Here is a 25,211-nt window from a genome sequence, read left to right on the forward strand (position 1 = left end):
GTAAATACAGAATAACATATCCTCTTGAACTTTCCATTGACGATCCTGGATCTGCTACATCCAGGGCAAGTGTATTAACTTTTTCATGTGTTTAAAAAAAAAAAATTAGGAGAATTTTTCTTTCTTTAATTGCACTAAATATCACTTATCACTGTGTTTTGTAATGTGCCTCATTCAGCTGCTGTGTGCTCAGTATACACTCAGAGTAATTGCTTTCTTTTTTTGACTTGTTAGTAGAAATAGAGGAAAATCTCTTTTCAGAATGCTGGTGATCCTTATGGGCATGTAAAGCAATGAGCTGGTAGTCTGTTAAAAAGATTGTGCATGCCTGTAGAATTAGATTGTTCAGTACTTTTTAAGTGAAGATTTTTAAGGTCCTTGACTGTGGCTCAGGGCAACCTAGGTGCTTCTGTAACTGATACGTATGCAAGGCTTTAAGAATAACAATCCTTGAGTTAGTTGCCTAAATTTTATTAAGGTCTCATTGAAATCATAAAGGATCTGGTCCTTAGAGATAGTTAGGTTTCTATTCCTCATGCTGCTGTTGGTGGGAGATGGTCACTGCAGCAGCTGTAAGAATCTGGCCCTGCGGAACCACGCTGAAGCAGGTAGGAGCTGCTCCATGAAATTCCAGGAGTTAAAGTACCCCAAGCACTTGGTTCTAGCAAAACTGCTTGGAGGCACATCTTAGTTTGGTGTTTTATTTGTTTTTAAGTTTTGCCAACTGTATGTAAGCAGAAGTTTACAAATGCTTAATGTCTGGGGGTGTCTTTTACCTTTTAAAAGTATCAGAAGCTTTCATTCCTTCAGAGCAACAACACGTTAACATAACGAATTTAACAACAATGTTCTTACATGAATTAAGCTAAAAAATGCAACTAAGACGCAAAACAACAACAAAAAAAACAAATTGAAAAGCTCTTAATTTGAAACCCATAATATTAGGATACTGCTGAATCACCTCTTGCACTGTGAAGGTCCTTTTTTTCAGTGTAAGATTTATTCAACAGGAGGTTTGGATGTATGGAAACAGAAAATCAGATCTGTATCTTGATGAATATGTGAAAGAATAAGATAGCAAATCTATATGCAGAAATGCTGCCTCTGTATTTCTGGAAAACTTACAATTTTTAAGGATTTGATGCATTTAAGACATTTTTTATATAATCCCAAGCTCTTGAACGTGTCTTTTTAAGTTTTTAATATAACATTAAATTAACATGGAGTGAAAAAACTCCTTGGAAAAAGATATTTAAATGTGAATATTTTCATGTATGATTTGGCAATGTCCTGTAACTTACTGTCTCTTACAGCAAAGAAAAAAAAATAAATCAGATGACTTATACAAAATTATATTACTAGAAAGATAAACTATATTCCTTATAATTGATTTAATTTTTTTTTTAAATAATTGAAATAAACATTTTTTAAAATAATTGGAAATATTTTCTACCTACAGATTTTAGGTATCTTCCATTTGTGTTCCTGCATTTTACGTTAAGATAACTAGGTTTCAGCTAGCTTTAGTCATCAGAGCTGAACAGTATTTGAGTGAAATATTTGACATAACTGTTCATAAAGCTTCTGTTATTTTTAACATCTAAACTGGTATTTTCCTTTCTGAACTCCCTCTTCAGGTTCCAGTCTAATAGAATTAAAGCCAAATGTGGATTCTCTTAATTCCTCTATAATTCTATTGTAATTACAAAATTTAGTAGAACATCTTTATGAAAGAGAAGCAGGCATTGCTCTGTTACTGCTAACAATATCTTAAATAAACTAACTTAACACACAAACCTTCGGTTTCTTTCTTTAGAAGAAGGAAGAGCACAAATTATAGAGATGAAATTAGTCCATTTAAATATAACAGAGATAACTCAGTTGAATTTGGACCAATGAAGGGAAAAACAACCCAACCGAAAAAATCGAGATTCAGTTTAAACCTGTGTAGAAGTAAACATGTAATGTTATATCTAGTGGGAAGAGATATGGGAAGATCTTTCTAAGACTGAGATGCAGGATAAGAGATTTCTTTGTATAGTCTATTGCTGTTAGCAGCCATTAACCCTGTACAATAAATGTATTTTTTGTTGAATATAAGATATCTGCACAAGGTGTATAAACAAACATGTTTATCTACTGAGAAGTATTGTCTTAGTACTTAGTGTTGAGAGCAATGCGAAATTAAAGAGTGAGATTATGCTGTGCTGGAGATAATTCTGTGCTGTGGTAGTCTCAGCTCCTAAAGTGAGGACTTCTTGGGACAGCTTCTTTGGTTGCTGCTCTCAGCCTGGAATGATGTCCCCACAAGGGCTATAAGGCCTCTCAAGGGAGCACTCTGGAGCCTGATTTATTCTGCAGAGGGGAAAAGCCATTGTGGAATGAGGGACATGTAGTATTTTCCTAAAATCATAGGAGGAGGTTAAGTAACTCTGTTGCTGCACTTTACTTCCTACTAAAGAATTGAAAGGAAGAATCTTTGGAGTTTATGTCTATAGTTTATGTTTGAAGTTCCTGAAAAAAAACTTTAAGGGAGAGTAAATTATCAGATGACAATAGTGTTTTAGTTTTTGTGCACACAAGTTATCTTGCTTGCTTTGATAAATAAATCCTTTTAATTCAGAGCTAAGTTTTCTGAGAGGCTTTTGTAATTATATGGTTTGCAGAGTTTTAAGTTTCCTGACCTACCTTATTAAAATTTTAGGTAATTTGGTTATCTACCTAGCTTAAAGACATTTCCAAATTAATAAAACATAAATTGTAAAACTACATGAACAGTATTTTAAAAAGATAATTTGAAAGGTTTTGTTGAGAGCAAAATTATTTAACATAGAAACAAACATTTTTATTTACTGAGATTTTAGAGCAGACATGTAAAAGGCAAATTGTGGCCAACTCAATGCTCTTATCTTTTTATAAATACAGTTGCGTAAGAGAAACATGCTACCCATTGCATTGTGTGATAAATGTATTGCTTTATTGTGTAAAGATTTAATTTTAAACAGAGTGGCAGTTTTAACTAAACCTTTAAGATAACACATAGAAATGTTTAAGGACACATAGAAATTGCTGCAGTATTGAGGACAACTGAGTCAGCTGAGATTCTGTTTAACAAACTGTTGTTATTGTGAAAAATGTTTCTTTCCTAGCAGGTTAATTTATTATAGATGCTTGTTCTATATTTTTAAAACTGTCACCCAACTATTGTTCTCAGGCAAATGTTGGCCAGTTTTTTATACTGAAAGCAAGCAGGTGCAGGTAGTGCAGGTGCAGAGGACAGCCCTGATGTGAAGAATTAAAATCAAGCCTCACTGAAGTCTGACAGCTGTCCAGCAGTTTAGCAGAGGAATGGCCATTTTTCTGGAAGAGTCTGGTCTGTCAGACACACTCTAGTCACAGCTAGGGCATACTACCAAGGTGGGTTTCACAGAATATGTCTGCAGCCCCATCAGTTTTACCTTGGAGGAAGCAAGGATGATCCTAGAACCAGTTGTATACATTGTAGCAGCTTCCTGGAGGAAACAGAATACTGGGGTGGCAGGGCAAGTCCATGCCTCCAAGGACTGCACCTTAACTGATGGTGTCTACTTTATACCTCTTCTCTTGCCTCTTTGCCACATACAGCAAGATACCCAAAGCTCATGGAAAGGTGATGCCAAGCAAACATATCTGTGTAGCCTAATAGCTGGAAAGACACATAGCCATGATTTTGCCTTTTCCTTTCTTTAATGTTTATGATAAGCATTATGCTTACACGAAAATAGCAGTATGCTGGAAACAGGAGGGCACTAGAGCATGTTCTTGTGAGATCATAGTATCAAGCTGTCTCCTGCATGGATACAGATGGCTGAGCTCAGGTATTTGTCAATAATGACATCAATGAATGAACAAGATAAGAGAAATCTTTGGCACCTGATCAGTAATGCTCAGTACAAGAGAGCTTACACAGAAATTTCAGATATGTACAGCAGATGTTGTGTCATAATACAGAAACTTATTCCTATAGGCACAGAATCTGTTTTGGGTGACGCCACAACTTCTTCAAGTTTTCTTACTTCTCTGAGACTTTTAGTAAAGTAATGAAATAACACTCTTCTTTTCAGTGTTCTGTTTCCTGTGGAAAAGGTTTGAAGTTTCGTGATGTGCATTGTTTTAATAGCTTCCAATCTAAAATAGAAGAAGAAAACTGCAAACATTTGAAAAAACCACGAACACGTAAAATATGTAGAGCTGGAAGATGTCCTACTTGGAAAGCCAGCAAATGGAAAGAGGTAAGTAAAATCTGACATAACTATCTTCTTCGTGAGGGTACAAGGCAAGATCATGTTTATGACACACTGCTTCAATGGAAATAATTGTCAGGAAGGTTTTTTTATATGCATATCACAATGAAATCTATAAATTAGCAAGTAGTTGATTGTATTTTCTTTCTTTTAAGAGTAATGAAAAATAAAAGTCTGTAAAAACTAAGTATTTGATAAGCTGAATTTTGTACTGAATAGGTACTTAGGGCTTTCCTCAACTTACTTGGAAATTCAAATTAACAGTAAATTTTTTAAGTTTACTTCTTACCTTCTGTGATGGATTCAGTAGTATCACTGTATTTGCTATCCTAATCTAAATATTGAAATGAAGCCAGGTTTGTGGGGGAAGGACAAGAAAAGGGGCTTGTGGGCACAAATATTGGCCATTTTGTTGGCTTGGTCTTATGAAACATCTCTCACCTTGTAAAATTGTGCGTAACTGAGCACATTGCAATATTTTGCATTTCACTCACTCTTTCAACATATAAATCCCCACAATGGTAAAGACATGCTATCACTCTCCTCATTTTGGCCACACTTGATAAAAAAATATGAACTTTATGATTAGGCTTGAGAGTCTTTAGGTAGGCTTTGGGACCTAGTCTTGCTTCTGACTGGTGTAAAAGGGGTCTGTGTATCTCAGTAAGCATTAGTGGTATAGTGAAATGCCTTTGGCCAGGAAGAACAAAAAGAGGCATTTGGCATTTAAGTTCCTCGGGTTTCAAAATCCTTAGTACTACCTGCAAAAGAAAGAGAAATGTCCTCAAAATACTGCACCATTTGCAGGATTTTCTAACGTAAAATGCTGAGATTTTTTTCTTTCATTATGATATTTGCATTTTAAAACAACAGACATGGGTGTCAGTCTCTAATAGAGGCAAGATGTAAACTCAGAGCTGCAAATGTTTGATCTTGCAAAAATGTAAACTTTTGCTTTGCAAATGCCTATAGTGATTGTCCATACTGTGATATAAGATAAGCAGAGAGCTCAGATAGGTGACTCAGATGCACTTGTTTTCTGTCTCTCTTAAAAATTTTTATTTTAATTGTAGTTTTGTATTTTCAACATCAGTTTCTTTAGGTATAATGAAACACTCATAAGGGCTGTGAAGTATATTTTAAATAATATCCTAAGGACTCACAATAACAACAGCTGTATCCCCTTCTGGGGACTGTTTCATTTCACACTGACATAATTAATTTTGATCAATTTTAGTGTTCTGTATCCTGTGGAGTGGGGATTCAGCAAAGGGACATCTATTGTCAGCTGACAGGCCTGGGGCAAGTGAGCGACGCAATGTGTAGCCATGAGACCCGCCCTGCCAGCAAGAGGCATTGCTGGCTGCCTGCCTGCATGGCCTACCGGTGGTTGGCAGATGAATGGGAAGATGTAAGTAAGGCTTTCAACTTGTATGAAGTAAACAAGTGATGTCATATGTCATACTGTTTTCTTTTTTTTTTTTCACGTTTGGATGCATTTTTAATAGCTGTTATGCTGCTGAATAACAAGTGGCCATGCTGTATATTTTGAAGGTCAAGCTTGCAAAACTTAAAAAATGACAAAAAATGTCTAAGACTTTCTTTAGTCTCTTATACAGGATTTGCTTATCTATTGTTGTAGAGAAAAGCTCTGGTGGAGGTCTGAGCAGGTACCTATTGATAGGACTGTCTCTACATAGTTCTCTACATAGTACATAAGATGTTTAATAAATCCTCATTATGAAATATCATTTTAAAAAGGAGTCTTCAAGAATAGAAATGCAAAAGAAATGTAATGTGGAAATAAACAACGTGGAGGTAAAATCTTTGGGCAGCAGCATTTTCAAAAAGTTCTGTATGGAAGACTTAAAGCATCTTAAAAACTTAAAACATCTTTTCTTCTTAAAGAAAAGATAAGAAGCAAAATAAAACTCACTATTCTCCTACCAGTTATGAATCAAGTTAAGAAAATAAAACTCAGCATTCTCCTACCAAATATGGTTTTTCATATTTAAGAAAATTTACTGTTACCTTCAGGAAAGAACTGTCATTTCTCAAGAAATGATGACTATTTTCTACATGCTAAAAATTTAATAACTTTTGTTATTTATGCGAACATACAAACATATAAAGATGAGGGAGAGAGGAAAAACAAAAATTATGTATAATTCCTGAAATGGTTTACAAAAGAACCTGTCTCTTGCTGTAACATGAAACAAAAACCCAATTTGTACAGTTGTGGCATCTTAATAATCTGCACTGCTAAAGTTCATGGGGCAACCCCCCCAAAACCTTGAAAATGAAGACTCAAAAGTCTCAGAGACACAATTCTGTAGAAGTGACAACTGTTAATATATAAAACATTTTCTGGTCCTCTGCAAAACCTGGATTATAGTCATGCAGTTTAGACATATATATTCCTCTGTTAAGCTTTATTGAGAGAAGGGGGAAAAATATATGTTTCTTCCAAGTATTCTCTTCTCATATGTTTCTGTTAAAATCAGAGATTAGTGAAAGTGGCTCAGAATGTCCTTTTAGCACAAATATACACTTTCAAAGAATGATGATGAGTTTTCCTTTCCCAGCAAACATTTGTATATTCCAGCTGGGAGCTCTCCACCAGAAATGGATTGTGTTTCACTACATCCTCCAGCTATTTCATAACTTCTTCCACATGGGTATTGCTGTTTGCTTAAAATTCCTGTATTCTGTTCCCTTCTCTCACTACGTTCATATACAGCCCTGTACATGTCGTGTTAGTACAGTAGTGGAATCAGACCCAACCAGCACGGGTTTAGGAGGGGCAGGTCCTGTCTGACCAACCTGATCTCCTTTTATGATCAGGTGACCCATTGGTGGATGAGGGGAAGGCTGTGGATGTGGTCTATCCAGACTTCAGCAAAGCCTTTGACACCGTCTCCCATAGCAGACTCTGGAAAAGCTGGCAGCCCATGGCTTGGACAGGGACACTCTCTGCTGGGTTAGGAACTGGCTGGAGGGCCGGGCCCAGAGAGTGGTGGTGAACGGTGCTGCATCCAGTTGGCAGCCGGTCACTAGTGGTGTCCCCCAGGGATCAGTGTTGGGCCCAGTTCTGTTTAATATCTTTATTGATGATTTGGATGAGGGGATTGAGTGTACCATTTGCAGATGACACCAAGTTGAGGGACCATGTTGATCTACTGGTAGGCAGGAGGGCTCTTCAGAGGGACCTGGACAAGCTGGAGAGTTGGGTTGATTCCAACAGGATGAGGTTCAACAAGGCCAAGTGCCGGGTCCTCTACTTTGGCCACAACAACCCCATGCAGTGCTACAGGATGGGGACAGAGTGGCTGGAGAGCAGCCAGGCACAAAGGGACCTGGGGGTTTGGATTGACAGGAAGCTGAACATGAGCCAACAGTGTGCCCAGGTGGCCAAGAAGGCCAATGGGATCCTGGCCTGGATCAGGAACAGTGTGGCCAGGAGGACCAGAGAAGTGATTCTTCCTTGTGGGTACAGGGAAATGATTCTTCTCCTGTACTCAGCCCTGGTGAGGCCACGCCTGGAGTACTGTGTCCAGTGCTGGACCCCTCAGCTCAAGAAGTTGAGATATTGAGCTGCTGGAGCAGGTCCAGAGAAGAGCAACAAGGCTGGTGAAGGGACTCGAACACAAGTCCTATGAGGAGAGGCTGAGGGAGCTGGGGTTGTTCAACCTGGAGAAGAGGAGTCTCAGGGGAGACCTCATCACTCTCTACAACTCCCTGAAAGGCGGTTGTAGCCAGGTGGGTGTTGGTCTCCTCTCCCAGGCAACCAGCAGTAGGATAAGAGGGCACGATCTTAAGCCGTGCCAGGGGAAGTTTAGGTTGAATATTAGGAAGAAATTTTTTACAGAGGGGGCAATCAGACATTGGAATGACTACCCAGGAAGATGGTGGATTCTCTGCCCTTAGAGGTTTTTAAGATGAGAGTGGATGTGGCACTTAGTGCCGTGGTCTGGTAACCATGGTGGTGTTGGATCAAGGGTGGTCTTGGTTGTTGATACCGGAGGTCTTTTCCATAGGTTGATTCTATGATTCTAATAGTAGTTCAAGTGCTTATCCATCTGTATTCCACTCCTGGTGCAAAACGTCCTACACCAAACTCACAGTGTTTTGCCCAACTCTCTTAGCTCTGAGTGCTTGTGTGGCATTTCCTTGCCTCACCAGTCACAGCACAGCAGAGGTATTTCCACGTCTAGTGTTTCTCCAGCTTGTGGCTGGTGGACTGGCTGAAGCATTTTTATCCTAAGGAGAAGAATGTTTACAAGGCTAAAGTATAAAGCAACATGCAAAGTATTCTTCTAGCTGTCCTCATTACCTCATGAGTGGGTTATTCGTTATGTGCCTAATATTCTGAGCTGCTCCATGCCATTAAAAGAACAGGTATTTCTGTAAGTCAAACCATCCAACTGTATCCAAACTCCATCCCCTGATAGAAGTCCACACAACATTTTCATTCTGTGAGTGACTAGGTTTCTTAAAGGCTTATTGCATGTAAGGCTTCCACTGCTGGACCACAGTATATTGCAGGTCTTCTGCACAGGTAGGTAAGCCTCTCACTGATTTACTTACACTGCTTTCTCTGATTTCCTGCCATCCTCACTATCACCTCACCTTTTCAAGAAAGAAGGTTATCACACAGCAAGACTTGGAGATTATAAGCACTTAATACCCCAGTCATGAGTCAATGCTTAAATTTCTCCTTCAGTCTTAGAATCTTGCTTCTATCTAATGTAAGTGGATTTTTGTCAGATTTTTTTCTCCTCAAACTCTACCCCCCTTATCTGGGTCTGTGCATGTTTACAGCTTTCAGATTAAATGGAGTTTGTAAGCCTAAATGTGTATTTTGCATCTTCTTTCATTAGTGTACTTAGGTCAGCAAATTTTGTGGAGCAGCTCCTTGGGGATCAGTACTTGCTTATCAGGTTTGCAGGTGGTGCCAAACTGGGGAGACTGTTTGGTTTGCTGGAGGGCAGGGCTGCCATACAGGGGACCTGGACATGCTACAGGAATAGGACCACAGGAACTTCATGAGATGCAACAAGGACAAATGCAAAGTGCTACCCCTGGAAAGGAAGCACTCCTGCAGCAACCCAGGCTGGGGATGAGTGACCTTGGGATCCTGGTGGAGAACTGAGTGTGGGCCAGCTGTGCATCCCGTCAGCAAGGATGGCCAGCAGCCTATTGGTGCTATTGATTATCGCCTCTGCTGAGACTGGCGAGTTTTTCTTCTTTATCACAGCAAGTCCAAACACCTTAGTTGAGGCACCCGTAGCTGGGGACATGATGTTGATATGTATTACTTAGGCTGTACCTGCACTTTTCTGGATTCTGGTGGCAGCAAGGTTCTCATCATGTCCTGGCCGACTGTGGTGACTCTCCATTCCAACAGCTTGCCATGGGGAGAGGTCTGAGGACCCTGAGGGCAAAGGCACAGGCTCAACAGGTACTGCTACACAAAGCTGGCATTGTCTTGATTAATAGGCAGTTTTCTTTTCATTTTATTTATCAGTGTAATATGTACATGCTTGGAGGGATACTTTTTGTTTTGTTTTCAAGACCAACTTATTCCTTTCATATTTTACTGAAATTCTTTTTTGGCTCTTCTCTTTTCATACAAAAGAGCTTTTACACTCACCCTATCATCTTGGCTTGACATTTTCATTTTCTCCTAACCCAACAGTTACAGTGTTGTTATTATACACTGTTGATTTTTGTGAGCTGATTAGAGGTAACTGAACTTTGAAAACAATGTGAAGGATTCTGGTTCAGTGACTAATTCAGTCTGACACTGATAGCAGATGTCATAAAAGGTATTGCTGTCTGGGTTTTACTGGTGTGTGGCAATCAGTAGATAACTTCATTCTGTAAATGTCTAGTTAAAGTACAAAAACCGATTGATTTTCTCACTCTTAGTGCTCAGCATCATTTAGAAGAAAGAAAATATACCGGATCATTAAGTGTGTGAATGGAAACCAGCTCCAAGTGGATGAAAGCTTCTGTGATCCTGCCACAAAGCCTCCATCATCCAAAACCTGCAGAGTGGCTCCCTCTAAATATGTTGTGTTCACAGGAGAACTGTCACAGGTACAGTAATTATACTGCTCACGCATCTTTTATATAACTTTACATTTAAAAATATTATACTTCTGTAAAATGTACTTTATGTGTGTAGCAAAAAAAAAAAAAAAGGTATGTTTTCATTTGAACGTGGCTGTCTAAACTTTCTCCGCATTGACCCTCCCAATCAGCCGTGACTTACTGTAGCGACTGTTATCAGCCCTCTGTTAACCTGCCAGGACCTGTGATCACCAGCTATAGGAGAGCTGTCCCTACCACAGGATTGCTTTGCTGGTTCCCAGGAAACTGTCTTGCAAGCTGACATCACTCAAGTAACCAAAAATCTTTTCCTTGATGTCAGTGAAGCGATTGATCGGTGCTTTGTTTCCCTTGCACATCTGCACTACCTGTGTGTGCCTGACTGTGTGTGTGTTGCAGCTGTAAGGGAATGGCTCTGGAACCTCTGTAAGCTCTGAAAAAAGGGCAGCATTGAGCTTTCCAGCTCCTTGCATGTGTAACTATTGTAGACCTTCGCTTCTGCATACTGATATGCCAGCCCAAGGTGGCATGCATCGGATCACAGGCTTTTGCCAGAGCAAGGATCAGAGCTGACTTATCTGTAATGGCAATTCTGCAGAAAGGTTCAGTTTCACAGAAATAATGTCTGTGCTTGGGAATTTTATTTTAGTGCTCAACCAGCTGTGGGTTTGGTTATCAGCAGAGGATCACGTACTGTGTTGGAATCCATTCTGTTCAAAATCAGCATACCCATGGCCTTCAAACTGTAACGTACCAAGAATGCCCGGTAGAGCCATCCCCATACATTTATAAATGTAATATCAGTGGATGTTCACAAGCAGCTACCTGGAGAGTGGGGAAGTGGACCAAAGTGAGTACAGATCTGCAAGCTCATTTTTGATAGCTGTCTCTAACATAAAAAAGACTAATTTGCCAACATAATGATGTTAATTATTTACTACTTTCTAAACTAACTCTTGATGACTATCCATGTCTAGTGCTCAGTATCTTGTGGAGTGGGGATAAAGGAGAGAACTGTAGAGTGTATGACTGGAAATGGCCTATCCAGTGACTTGTGCCTGCCACATTTAAAACCAAATGCCAGAAGGATCTGCCATGAGGAAGAATGTAAGTGACAGTTGTAATTTTCTACTGAAGTTAATGTTTTCCCAGGTTATGTATATTAAAGCTATAAATATATTCAGAACACAATTATGCAAAATAAAGTTCTAAAAGTAAGCTCTATTCCTGAAATGTTAATATGATTTAATCATTCATTTTGAAGGTGAAATTCTTACCACCTGCAAAGATATGCAGATTAAAAAAGGGATTAGAAAGGATGGTGAATACCTACTTAACATTAAGGGAAGGATGATAAAGGTACTGTTAATATTTATGAGCTTTTATGAACACATATGTTTATGAAATAACACTTTTCTAATAAAGATTTTGCTAAAGGGTTGTATGTTCTCTTCCAGATCTATTGCTCAGGCATGCACTTGGAGAATCCCAAAGAATATTTGACACTGGTAAAAGGTGAAGCAGACAACTTTTCTGAAGTATATGGATTAAGGTACATAACCATTTTTATAACTTTATGAAGTGCATTTGTTCCTTCCAAAATAAAATAATAAAATAATACTTTCTCTGAGAAAGATGAGATTTGTCCTTGATTTTCTGTTTTAAATATCCAGGCATGTGAACACACATGCAGAAATGTGGGTACTTACAGGCTGAAATAATGTTACTTACACTAAATGATTATATTTGTTTTCTATCTTGACTTTAGTAGGAACGGCTTCAATCGACATTAATGTTTCAGTTGAGCTAAGATTAAAAGCTGAACTTTTTGTTCAGTAATTGTTTTTTACTTGTTTTTATGTGGCATATACACTTATTTTTCACTGATATTATGTTATGGAAAAATGTCAAAAGGAAAACTAAATCTTTGCTATTCTCTAGGTTGCAGAATCCATATGAATGTCCTTTCAATGGAAGCAGAAGGCAAGACTGTGCCTGTCGAAATGATTACCTTGCAGCTGGCTTCACGGTTTTCAGCAAAATAAGATTTGATGTAGCTTCCATGCAAATTAAAAGTAAGCATTTTGTCAGTTTTAGCCAATGTGAGCATTCTATTGACATTGTACATGGTCGTGATCACCAAGTTATCATTTTGATCCACTTATAGATCCAGTTGTGCCATTTTGGGGCAAGGAAAATTCTTATTTAATTTAGGAGTTCAATGGGAATTTCAAAGGTAAAAAAAAAAAGAAAAACCACTACTACTTCCCGTGTTAATTTCTCCCAGGTGGTCAAGTGGCATGAATCTCACAGATTCATATTTTATATGTGAACCATCTTCATTTTATAAATTTTTTCTGTTTCAGCCCACAGCTTATTTTTCTTGTAGAAATCTTCCTATGCTGTGCTTAGTTCCTCAAATCAAAACACACATCCTCCCCCTCCAAATAAACAACAAAAAAACCAAAAAAAAACCCCACCCAAATAAAAAATTAAAACACTCTGTAAGGACTTTTCATACTGTTTTCACCTGAACTTCAGATGCAGCAGTTTGTATTGAGTAATTTTCTGTTTTCTAGCCACAGATTTTCTTTTTGCTCAGACTATACTTGGGAGAGCAGTACCATTCGCTACAGCTGGAGATTGCTACAGTGCTGCCAGATGTCCGCAGGTATTCAGTGATACAATTATTTCTTATCTCCTTCAAATATTCACATGAGGGAAGAGAAAATATTTGTGTGACTTATTTAGAGCTGTAAGGTTCTAAACCAATCTCCTATTGTGTGTTGTCAGTGTACAACATTAATAAGTACTTTTTTCTTACTCTCTTCTCTCCTGTTCCACTATCCCCCGCTCACAGTTTCTCCCTCAAATTGTTTACTCTACCCTTTCCCTGTAGGCTCCATATATGAATATCCAGCTTTCTATGTGTTTCATGTACTACTCTCCCTCCCTCCCTCTGGGTGTGATGTATCCTTTGTTTCCTCTTCTGAAGGGCTGTTTTGAAAGACATGAACAGGATGCCTTCTGAATGAAGCTAAATCAAATAATGAGCTCAGGGGAAGGATGGTATTACACTCTTATTACACTCTAATGAGGATTCAGTCTGTGGAACTAGAAGAGAGTTAGTCCAAAGGAAGACCCTAATTTGTGCACTGTCTATAGATGTTGGGCTCTCTGACTCAACATTTTCGTCTACAGGTCTGCTCATACTCTGTGTCCTTCTCAATAAGACAGATGTAGCCATAGTCTGAACTAGTCAACCTAGGCTGACTTTGGAGCTCATTGGCAGAAATAGAATTCCCTAGAAAACACTTCAGCTAATCTTACCCTATTAGACAATTTAGTATGAGGTCAACTGTCCTCTGGAAGTGAATTTCTTTTTACTGATTATAAAGGAGTTTAGACCGACTGGCTCAGACTTGCATGGACATCTATCTGTGTTGTCTATCTATCCTGGGTGCCTAAACTTAAGCTCTGTGGGTGGAGGCAACCAAGGGCAACTAGAGACAATTTATGTGCAATTTATGTACAAATGAAGGGCCTAGGTTCAGCAGACTTTAGCCCTGACAAGAAAACAGTTGGAGTTCATGACAGTATTGGATACCTTCAACCTGCAAACTCTGTTGGAGCAGTACAATACAAATCTGTTTGTGATCTGTAACTTCTGTTGTGAGGTCATTCTGCTTACATGGTTTGGCACTGACACGTTTCCATCTATAAGATCTGCACTGAATCTTACACTTTTGATGCAGTCAAAAGGCCTCCATTTCTGTACTCTCCATCCATGAAATCTGTTCCTGGCCTTGAGCATGCTGCATGATATGTCAGACAGCTGTTAAGCTGTCATTACAATTGTGCATAGCAATTCTCATTTATTTTTGCAAAGTGTCACTCTGAAAGAAGTTACTTTGGGCCTGTTAACTGTGGAAAGCATTCCACACCATTTGTAGGAATTTCCTCCTTCATTAAATGGAAGTCTTCCACTTTGTGGGCACTTGAAGAACAACCTACCCTATCCATAAAAGTTTACATTAGCTCTTCCTGAGTTAAATGCTCTAAGTGCAGCAACTTTACACAGAAGTGCTCTCAAAATAGATCTGCCATGCTGAACAATGGAAGACTGAATTTTTGCAAAGAAATTTTGGTGAATCACAAATTCAGCTTTTATTAAAGCTGAATGCTATAATTTTATACATGCACACATACGTATACCCACACAATTTTATATATATGTATATGACATTATTAAGCAATAAAATACAGAAGCTACCATTTGTAATAAAAATTTTACCTTTGCTAAAGCTTTGATCTTGTGGTTTAAGCAATTTGACTAGGTCTGAATACAGAAATTCTGGCCTTCAGTGTGGAGGTGTGCAGTTTTCTGACTGTAGTGCAGCCTAAACTAACCATTAGGCCTTTTGTGGAGGTAGTATTTCTTTCCAGCATATTCACTTCTGTATGAATGCAATTTAATAATTTTCTGTATCCCGGTTTGTTTACCAAGGTAGTGCAGTTTGTTGCTTTTAATATATTTCCTATTCTCATATGAAGTGACTATTTTAAAGCTAGTTTTCAAAGTATTTGCGTAGGCAAATATTTTAGAATAAATAGCTTCTATATCTGTTTCGAATGGCTTATATCGGAAAACATTCAATTTAGCAATATATTTATTTATTTTAACCTCCACTTATGTTCATATTCAATTATCTTATTGGTTATACTGAAAAAGAAATAGAAGATGATAAAATGATGATGCTTAGACAGTGTGCCTACAAAAATTTGAGCATTAGATGGCTAAGAAGTGATTTGTCTGTAATTTTCAGACAGTAGTATGTTTTGACCATGTTGTTTCCAGAAAGTTTGGACACTTTAAAAAACAAAAAAAGTCTTTCAAGAAAACCAACCTCATTCTTGCCTTTTTCAAGTCTGTACTTTTTGTAAATTAAAATATCTTATGTAGAAAAGGCAAAAATAATTTGAATTGTCTGATGTTAGTTTTGTCTTCAGACTCTGCAGACAGATGCTACAGATCAGCTGATGCACAGGTGGTGCTTACTGCAATAAGCAATAAAAATAACTTGGGTTTTGTGTCTATGTCCTGGGAGTCCACAGAAAGGGTATATTGCAGTGTAACTAACCCATATTATTTTTACACCTTTGAGTACTTAATGTTTAGATATATCGTAAGTGATATGTGCAGATACGCCAATGTAAAGTGTTTTAGTGTTTTGGACTCTTGTTTATCAGCTCTGTATTTTTTTCTTTTTTCTTTTCATTTCCTTGTCTTTTCCTTTTTGTTTTTCTAGGGACAGTTCAGCATTAATTTGACTGGTACAGGTCTGAGACTATCCAGTACGGTTAGCTGGATTGCTCAGGGCAACTATGCAACTGCTGACATACACAAATCCCACGTAAGTCAGTGGTGTTTTCCTTTACCTGCTCTTATGGCTTGGAATATTATGCCTGAAAAGGTACAAGTGTTGACTGTAGTGAAAGCTAGTCATGAATCAAAAATAGCACTCAAGGTCTCTGACCCATTTAAGTCTTCTTTCAGATGTAATGCAGAAAACCATGTTTAATCACACTGTCCAGTATCTAATTTAGACCAACACTGTCTGCCTGCCCTTCTCTTAACTGATTTTAAGATTGTTGTTATATTAATTAGGTCTATTAGAAGTTTTGCTATGCCTTTTAAAAGGGATCTTCAAGTATCTTCTTAAGATACTTTAAAAAAAAAACCAAACACAACACCCAAACCCCCACATTTTTTTAAAGATATCATACTACAGATGATCCTTATAGATTGCTTACCTCCAAATTGATTCTCATGGGAAACCAAGACCAGTTGAGCAGGAACAGCAAGTATGTGCAGTTTAAGGCAACATTGGATGGTAAGCCAGGAAACCACGTATAAAGTGATAGTGATAAAGGATCTCTGTGCCTGTTTTTCTAATTTGATGCCGTTGCTTGGTTTAGTATTTGCAGGTACAATTTGTCCAAAGGCCTGTTGTGTGCAAACTTCGAGAAGCTTTTTGTGCAACTGTGATTTCAATTGCTTTTCTTGACTGACTGTTCTCTTTGTCTAATTCCCAGGATGGTATTAAAATATATGGAAGATGTGGAGGATTTTGTGGAAAATGTGTTCCTAGCACAATTACAGGTCTCCAGCTTCAAATACAATGAGCGCTCTGATGTACTAAGAGCATCAAAGCAGGGACATCTGCCATTTAGGCACAAATTGTAGATGCTATGTATATATATTTTCTTTCATCTCCGTAATACTCATTACTGTAACACTCACTACTAAGAATTCCTGTTTTCTTCAGGATTTACTTGGGGTCATGCTGTGTGTATGTGGGCTAGCAAGTGCATAAATCACAGTCATAAACCTTCAGGTTAGTGGGGGGCATTAATTCAATATACAGAGTATATTAGCAAGTAAATTGCACTGAAGTTACTACCATGGGTAACACTCTAAATTTTACCGTAATTGTAATTCTTTACCTGCAACTGATCAGTGTGATTCCTTATGTGGTATTCAGTAAAATTTACACTCTACTGATCTTCTTGGTCGACTGTACTAGAATATAGAAAAGAAAGCTTTATTGGTCTATAGAGAAGAAAGGTAATAATTTCAAGTATTTACAATTTTGTGCAAACTTTTAGGGATTATCTGTCGATAACTTATAGCAGAAAAGTACATAACCAAAATGCTTGAGGTAGTTTTATAGATCTGTGTATTTTGCTGTCAGTATAAGCATTTTTCCCCATCCCTTTCATTATATTCTTCATGGTGCTCAAATCCTAGCAGTAATCCTGAGAAGTGTGGTTTAGCCTCTGTATTCTCTATGGCACATTTTACACATCTGGGCTTAGGTTTGCTGTGGGTACAGGAAAAGAAAATAAGGAAACAAATTGCTTTGAAAACTGATTTTAAATCCCTGCCTCTCATCCAAGCATACCGTAAAAGCAGTGTATTCTGTTTACCATAGCATCTTGTATGTGATTGTACAACTATGTATTTGCTTAAGCACTTTCCATATACACCTTACTCCTTTACCCTGGAGAATACCGTATTAGTAAAGGCTGAAGTATATGCCCTTGGCATTCCAATTCAGCATATTTTTCAATAACCTTAGTCAAAAACCTTGACAGAGGCAACATCAAGCCCCACAGTGGTTTTGGTGTCCATCTTTGACTCAGTTTGATTTTTCGATGTTTGCAAATACAGTTCTAACATCTGCTATTTAAAATTATTTCTTCGAGAAAAGTAAGTGTATGAAAGAGTTACAAGGTTTAAAAAATTATTTCACTCTTTGATTTGTTGTTTTGTATTACTTTTCAGTCCAGAACTGTAGAAATATATCCATATAGAGATAATGCATTTCAGGGCCAACTCTCAGGTATTCATAATAAAATTTTCTACCTACATAATAATATATATTATGTACCAGATAACTATACATACTTTTTCTGAAAATATGCATTCTGTATACCAAATATTTATTTTGCATGCTGGTAAAATTGGTAGATCAAATGGCAGCTATATCATATTTTTACCCACAAAGAGTTAGTCATGAATTAGCAATATGTATTAATTAAAAACAATACTGTACCACAGAATTGTATGCAGCTCCTGTTTTAGATAACACGTGTATGTAATTATTTTGTGATCTCTGCATCAGAAATGTATTTTTGCACTATGTGCCTTGTAATAGTTGTAAACATTAATAAGAATATAAAACATTGTTTTCCTAGAACTGTTTACATTTACAATTAAAATCTTGTAATTTATAAAATATTTATATAATAAATATGTTTCTGTGAATGATACTAGAGTACTTTTGTTTGGAATTTTTTTTTGTATTGTGTGCTTAGTACAAATGTAAAAACGTTTAAACTTCTTTATGCCCTGAATAACAGCATTCTTAATACTTCTTCACAGCGGTATATGTTGACTTATAGTCGAATAACTGCCACACAGGCAGGTTATAGTCATAGGAATATTTTCCATGGAAGCAAATTCTGCTTCAGAGGGACAAACTTCATGTCTGTGTGCTCTTTGCTGTTGTCCACCCATATTGCCCTATACCTTTCTTGGGGGGTTGCCCTGTAAATCATTAACTGAAACAATTTAGAAATCTGAAATAATCTTCCTTCTCATTGTGCTAACTCAATCCAATTCCTTTACAGCATGGTCCCTTGACAGCTGCTTTGGCAGAAGGGAAACTGCAGTTCCCTCTATCCCCAGGAGAACGTTTTCTTTTCAGCCCGTATAAAGGCTAGAAAGCACTCAGCTCTGCTGCCAAAAAGGCACTCTGAAAATCCACTACCAAGCAAAATGACAATGCAATATTCAACACAGTGTGTTTTTCTTGGGTAATAGAAATGATTTTTGAGTAAAAATGTATTTTCTGTGATTCTAACAAACCCTGTGGCCCACTTCAACTTCTGTATAGAACAGCACTGTACTTTATTGTAGTTTTTTGCGTATTTTCTTTCTTTCATCTTGGATTTGGAGTTTCAGCCTAGTGTAGGGAAAAAGTAATTGCATGTTCTGGCATTTTGTGATTTCCCTGTGTAAGAATTTTGATTTTGTTCAGGAAAAAGGACTTAATCAATCACCTTATTTCAACTCTCTAACTTTTTATCCCAAAGGCAATTTAAGGAAAACATAAACCTGATGATCAGCTCTGAAGAATTTGAAGACTTGATGATGCTGACCAGTTAGAAGATCCATGCAAAAAAAATGAGAATCATGGGTTGTACTTGCAACATTTAATTGAAATTGCTGTGAATTTCCATCACATTGGGCAGCCGAGATGCCTGACAGAGTAGCAGGGTGCCCCATGAGAGTGCTGTGAGCTCCACCTCATGGGTCCGCATCTGCTGAGCTGCCCATGGCTGGTCACAGTCACACAGTTTATGTTATGCTTAGTTTATGCTTAACTGTCCCATCACTATTCCATACAGAAAAAAACCAACAAACTAATGGTAATAGCTAAAGCTGATTGTTACATAGCTTATAGGATCTTTTCAATCCCATCAATAACAGCATATTAGGTGACACAACTGTACTTAACTTGCTTGTGTGTATGCACACACACATTTAATGTTTATCTGAATATTGAGTGCCAAAGATGGACTAGAGGTAAAAAACCTTGTTTCTCACATTTGTCTAACAAAATGTCATTTGATGTGCTAGGAAATGGTGTACTGCCATGTGACAGTACCTGTGACTTCTCTTGATAAAGTCATCACCTACATGTCTTCTATTTCCCCAAGGGTTATTATATGTGGGAGGTAGCAGAGCAGATGAAAACTATGGCTCTGGGTCCACAAGCAGGTCTCTGTTCTGGCGGAATTCATCTTGGTGTAGTCTCCCTCTACAGAGAAGCAGGATGTGCCCAGGCATTTGGTCTGGAATATGTGTGTTGTGCAATCAGTCAATCCTGCATTCATGGGAGGAGCTGTGACTGTGTGACTTTAGCATGTATATGTGTCTATGCTGTTTTCTGATGGATGGTCATGTATTTTTCTTGTCTAACTGAAAGGCTGTGATATCCAAGACATACTTGAAAAGATGAGGGAAAGGTTTGGGCTTTTCTTCCACCCCTGTAACCTGGAATATGTTCAGCATAACTTCTCTGTTTTGTTGACTATTTGAAATGAAAGTTACATGTAACGGGAAGGTGGTTTATGTCTTTGCAGTTTTATTGCAGTAACACATGAGATCCCTAATAAATTCAGAATCTAAATAAAACATTACTGTCTTACAAGTCCTTTCTACATCTTGCAGGGCTTTAAATAAGATTAGGGAGGAAGGTGAGGAGTTGCTTTTTATTATTTCCATAAAGAAACAAATAGATTTATGAAAATTGATGTCCTGTGGCTATCAAAACTTAACTTGAATTAGAAGTGGATCAGAAATACGCTGTAGTATTTTAACTTGAACTAAAAAAAAAAAAAAGAGCAGGAAAACTATTTACAAAAATAGCTTTCGAGCGAGATAACTGAATATTTAAATAAGGAACAATAAAATGAGCATCACATATAAACATCACAGCTGAGATTTCTTAGTAATCCATGTTGGCAGTTAATCCATGGTGGCTTTATTTATAAATTGAAACAATTTCCAATTGCACTCTAAAGCAACTTGCCAAAGCATTTTTCAAAATTTGACTTTCATAATACAATATACTTCCATATTTCTACTTTTGTAGAAATTGAACCATGAAATACTAAAGACTACACTTAAATACCTTGAAGAGTTACATAGTATCTTACTTAATGCAGGTAAAGTATGACTGGAGGTCACCGTGGCAGAACCAGTAGGAGATAATGTCCTCCAGGCTATGGAGTAGCAACTCTGGGAAGTATTTCTATCCTATGGACCAGCTTATGGTCTCTCTTGTACGACCTCTTTTGCTCTCCTGTAATACTTAGCCATCATTTCCTGAGCCTTTATGATTTTTCAGGATGGTCTCGTATCTAAGCATTAAAAACAACGAGGGGGGCCTCAGCCTTTCTCTCTCTCTCTCTCTCTGGTGTGCTTTGCAAATAGGCTAAATAGATCATGAAAAAAAAAAGTTATTGCTTTTAAAGGACATTCCTTCTTCACAATACTGGCTTTCCTTCAGACAGAGCAGAACTGTGACAATAGCAGGGGAAAATCAGCTGCATTTTGTTTAAACAGAAGTACAAGCTATCTGACTTGGAGTTGCATCTGTCATTTAACCTTCCTATCCACAGAAGATGATTTGCTTTTGTACAATTAAGTTTGTTTTGCAATACCATAGCTCAGACAGGGCTAGGAAGGCAACCGCCAGTAGTCCCTTTCATCAGGATTTACAAGGTATTTAACTAAGAATACTTTTGCCCTTCAATTATTGTTTTCTGTCTTGGGTTTATTACTACTCTTTCCAGAAAAGCAACACTGTCTCCAGTTCTTTAACTAAATTCCTGCTTCTAACTTCTGAGAGAGCAGGAAAACAGAGGAGTAAATTCATAGGTGCTACCTCAAAGGGAAACCACACAACCTGTGTACTGACATAAAAGCAGGAACAGAAAGTGTACGGTACATAATGACAGTATTTTGCTTCTAGAGGCTTCTCTTCCATGCCAGGATTAGAGATCCATTGCTGCTTTTTCTTTTGTGGCCGGGTGTATTTTTGCTATCATGCTGCCAAATATTTACGCAGAGGAATTATTTTCAGGCAGATCTATGGAGAATGCAGATAGGCAGGCATAAAAAAGGGAGATAATCTTTGGACTGGAAGTGCACTTCTTGCAATGTGTTTGCCTGACCAGCCGTTGACAGCATTGCTTCATATGAAATTCAATGTTCAGAATATTTTACAAGCAGCAAAGGAAGTGAACTGTGGAACGCTGTTTCCAGCAGTAACTTACACCCTGTTTAAGCAAAGGGAGAGGGAGGGCGTTATCTCTAATATGGAAACATGCTCCTGGCTACCTGAAAAGCTTACCTAGCCGATAAGCAAACAAACCTCTCATCATTGTTATCAGTGTTGTGTTGTTACTGCCATGTTAAATTATTTGTAAGCTGTAAGAACCATAAAATTTTAATTTAAAAAATATATCTACAGGCAGTTCTGTGCTGTGCAGGGGCTTTTTCTCGCTGTTTTATTCTGTGCACCAAAACATTCATACCTTTTGGGTGAGTTTGGCTTTTCTAACCAAGAAAGTCTTAGTCTGAAGAAAATAGTTCTTAAAAAAATTTTCTTTCTGCTTTACTCACTGAAAAAAGTGAGCTGTTATATCTTAATGGTATTCCTCTAGAAAAGCACATTGAAGCAATCGGGTATTTTAATATTTAAGTATTTCTACCCACCCTCACATTTACATTCCTCATCAAGCTAGTGGCATTTTCCATGTCAGAAGGCAGAAGCTGGTATAACCATGAGAAGCAACTTTGTAGTGTGGTACATTACAAAAATTTCTGTGAATTAGTGTGACCACTCTTCAGTACAATAAAAGACTTCTGGCTCTGATTCCACAAGTCACCATACCAAGACATATTTCTACCCCTTCACTGAATCCCAGTAATACGCATGTAATTCTGCACTGTTGCACAGATCTTGTGTGGGAATCCAGTTCCCCATGCTTGAGACGTCAGGCTGTGAGATTTTTTGGATGTTTGTTCTTGGCCATGTGCCTTCCTCTAGCATTTTGCTCAGGACAAAGCATGTGATTATTTTACAAAGTTTACTATTGCTAGTAGAAATACAGGATAAATGGTATAACACAGTAACTCTTGTGGTATTTTTGTGGTATAGGAGTTGCTATTCAAAACTTCTGTATTATTTGAAAGGTTGCCAATTAAATTCCCCATAGCTACACAAGAATCACTTTGAAAGCAGAAATTTCATGCAAATCTGAGGGCATATTTTACTTTAAAGATCTATCTGACTGGATACTGTGCTGCTAATTCACACTGCCTTTACCATATGGGCCAAAGCTAAATGATGTGTTCAGTACCACGCCAAGTATGTGCTAAAAATATCAGAAAATTAAATATGAGGACATTCAAATGACCTCTTGGCAAGGAGGAGACAGGCTGTCATCCCTACATAGCTTCAAGTAGCAGATGATAGTCTCAAATCTAGATCTTCTTCCTAAAAAAAAAGCATGCTCCCAATTGCTGAATTACAGAGTATGTCCAAGACTCTCCCTTGTATGTATACAATCCCTGCTTGTTCATCTGGAAAGTGATCCTTACTCATCTCATTGACCCTGTCTTTTCTCCAGTGATAGTGTGCTGATCCTTTATCATCATGAAGGGGTTCATCTGTGAGTCGGGAGGGAGGGAGGGAGCTGCTTCCTTCCACTGTGGGCTTCAGTGGTCAGTATGGAGCTCATGCCTTCACATCACCAAGAGGCAGTGTAGTAGCTGGTTCCCCAGGATCACAGGCCACCCATCAGTCTCATATCTGAGCCCTAGTTCTTTCTGCAGGTGCCGTCAAGGAGATCAGGTGTCCTGTGTGCAGCTTCAAGGCTTGGCACTGGGCTCTATGCTGTGTCCTGCTCAGGACAGACCTTCTTCTGCCCTGCTTATGTTCAGGAGCCAGATGGTTTAGGATTCTTGACCGTTCTTAGTGTTTATTACGTGTAACAAATTTCATAAGGTCATTACAGCAAAAATAAGATGCTCCAGCTGACATCAGTCATCTATTTTATACAACCAGAGGCCTCGGGACAGGAAGACTGTAAAACACTGAGTGGTTAAAGACATAAGGTAACATACGATGTTAAAAACCAGGAAATAATCTGATGACTTTCCATCCAGTTCACCACATACCTGCACTAGAGTCAAAGGTACTTCTTAACAAGAAAATGTGGCTATCAATACAGACAAGAGATATTTAACAGGGCTCACCAGGCATCAGTTAAAATCTTGCCTTCATGCCCTACTAAGTAGTGGCACAACATTGTTCATCTCTGTATGTCTATAGGTGTAAGTCCCCTCTCCGAGGCAGGGTGCCTGCTTGCTGCAGGGAGTCTCTGGTGTATGCTGCTCCAAAACGTGCCCACACACTGTCTGGAGAGCAATACAGGCCAAATAGCACCAAGATGACAATTTAATGCCAGAGCCAGCAAGGCAGAAGTCACCCTCTGTCTCAGACTTGTTTAGTTTACTGGCCCCAGAGCAGCCCTGAGGCTGAGAGCATACAGTTCCTCTTGCATACAGCTTATACCCACCATCTTGGCTGCAGAGTATCATTCCTAGACATATTTGCTGCAAAAGGCAGGACAGATGCAGGGATGAAACTCTTGCTAATATATTCTCAATGCATGGGGTTGTGCTGGGTCAGTATCACCTCTCCCTCTCCTCATAAACAGCAATGTTAAAGTGTATCACTAATTTTCCCTGGATGAATTTCAAAGGAGGGTCATGCTCACTTGAAAATATCTTGTATTTTTAAGAAGTTGCGGCAGAGTCTGTAATTCTGGCAGACTGCAGGAGAGGGGAAATTTGTGGTTTTGAATAACACAAAATGGCGCCAAGTCCTCTACTTTTATTCCAAGGGAAGTTTTATTAAGAGTTGAGAAACACAATCTGACTTCAGATTTCTCTCTCACAGACCTCTTGGGTACAATGTCCTCAGCTATCACAGCAGCAGTGGGAGGGCTGGTTGTGAAGTGACATCCATGGGCAGAGCTGGCACAGAGGGATTGCCATAATGAGCCTGTGCAGGCTTGGTGCCTTGTGTCTGTTTGCTACAAATCTGTTTTGTTGTGCTGGGTGCTCTGCAGCAGCCCTGGAAGGAGGGAGCTTTGCATTTTCCTGACCAAGCACAGAAAGAGGAGTGCTGTGACAGTGAAGGGGCATCTGGCGCAGCGCGCTTACTCAGACAGCCCTTCACTGCTGCACACCTCTCTTGCACTGACTCAGGGTAGAAACCTGGAACAGAAGTTCACAAATTGGGATTGGGGAACATCTGGTTCACATTTACCCAGAAAAGTCTGCATCAGACTGCTTGGACCGATGGAGAGAGGGAGCGTATTTCTTAAGCATCTTCAGACTAGGCACGGTTTCTGAATTTGAAGTAATAAATTAGGGCTTAAGGAAACCATTTGAAATCAGATGGCTGAAACAGAGACGTTCTCTGAGAAGACATAACTGTTTATGTTAGCAATCTGATTTCTCTTCCCTCTTTATTGTGCCAACTTTTATAAGAATCTGCATACACACTTTGGGAGAAATATTTGGCCAGCAAATGGGAAAGTTTGCTCAGCAGCACCGTAAAACTGCAGGAGCCTTAAAATGCTCTAAAAACAATCTGAAATTTT

General features: G+C 38.4%; 1 protein-coding gene across 4 annotated transcripts in view; it reads left to right on the top strand.

Moving 5' to 3' along the window:
• ADAMTS20 (ADAM metallopeptidase with thrombospondin type 1 motif 20) overlaps positions 1 to 18,139 on the top strand; it is a 100,772-nt gene extending 82,633 nt beyond the window's left edge. For all 4 annotated transcript variants that reach the window (XM_027682237.1, XM_027682239.1, XM_027682238.1 and 1 more), the window contains 11 exons: positions 4,104 to 4,271; positions 5,521 to 5,694; positions 10,215 to 10,385; positions 11,047 to 11,247; positions 11,375 to 11,504; positions 11,662 to 11,756; positions 11,855 to 11,949; positions 12,339 to 12,472; positions 12,977 to 13,068; positions 15,707 to 15,811; positions 16,494 to 18,139. In XM_027682237.1, the coding sequence (XP_027538038.1) occupies positions 4,104 to 4,271; positions 5,521 to 5,694; positions 10,215 to 10,385; positions 11,047 to 11,247; positions 11,375 to 11,504; positions 11,662 to 11,756; positions 11,855 to 11,949; positions 12,339 to 12,472; positions 12,977 to 13,068; positions 15,707 to 15,811; positions 16,494 to 16,583 (1,455 nt within the window). In that variant the 3' untranslated portion in view covers positions 16,584 to 18,139. The remainder of the gene's footprint in view (positions 1 to 4,103; positions 4,272 to 5,520; positions 5,695 to 10,214; positions 10,386 to 11,046; positions 11,248 to 11,374; positions 11,505 to 11,661; positions 11,757 to 11,854; positions 11,950 to 12,338; positions 12,473 to 12,976; positions 13,069 to 15,706; positions 15,812 to 16,493) is intronic.
• The last annotated feature ends 7,072 nt before the right edge of the window (positions 18,140 to 25,211 follow it).

Source organism: Neopelma chrysocephalum, unplaced genomic scaffold, assembly GCF_003984885.1.
Source record: "Neopelma chrysocephalum unplaced genomic scaffold, ASM398488v2 Primary Assembly neopelma1_62, whole genome shotgun sequence".
NCBI lineage: Eukaryota > Metazoa > Chordata > Aves > Passeriformes > Pipridae > Neopelma > Neopelma chrysocephalum.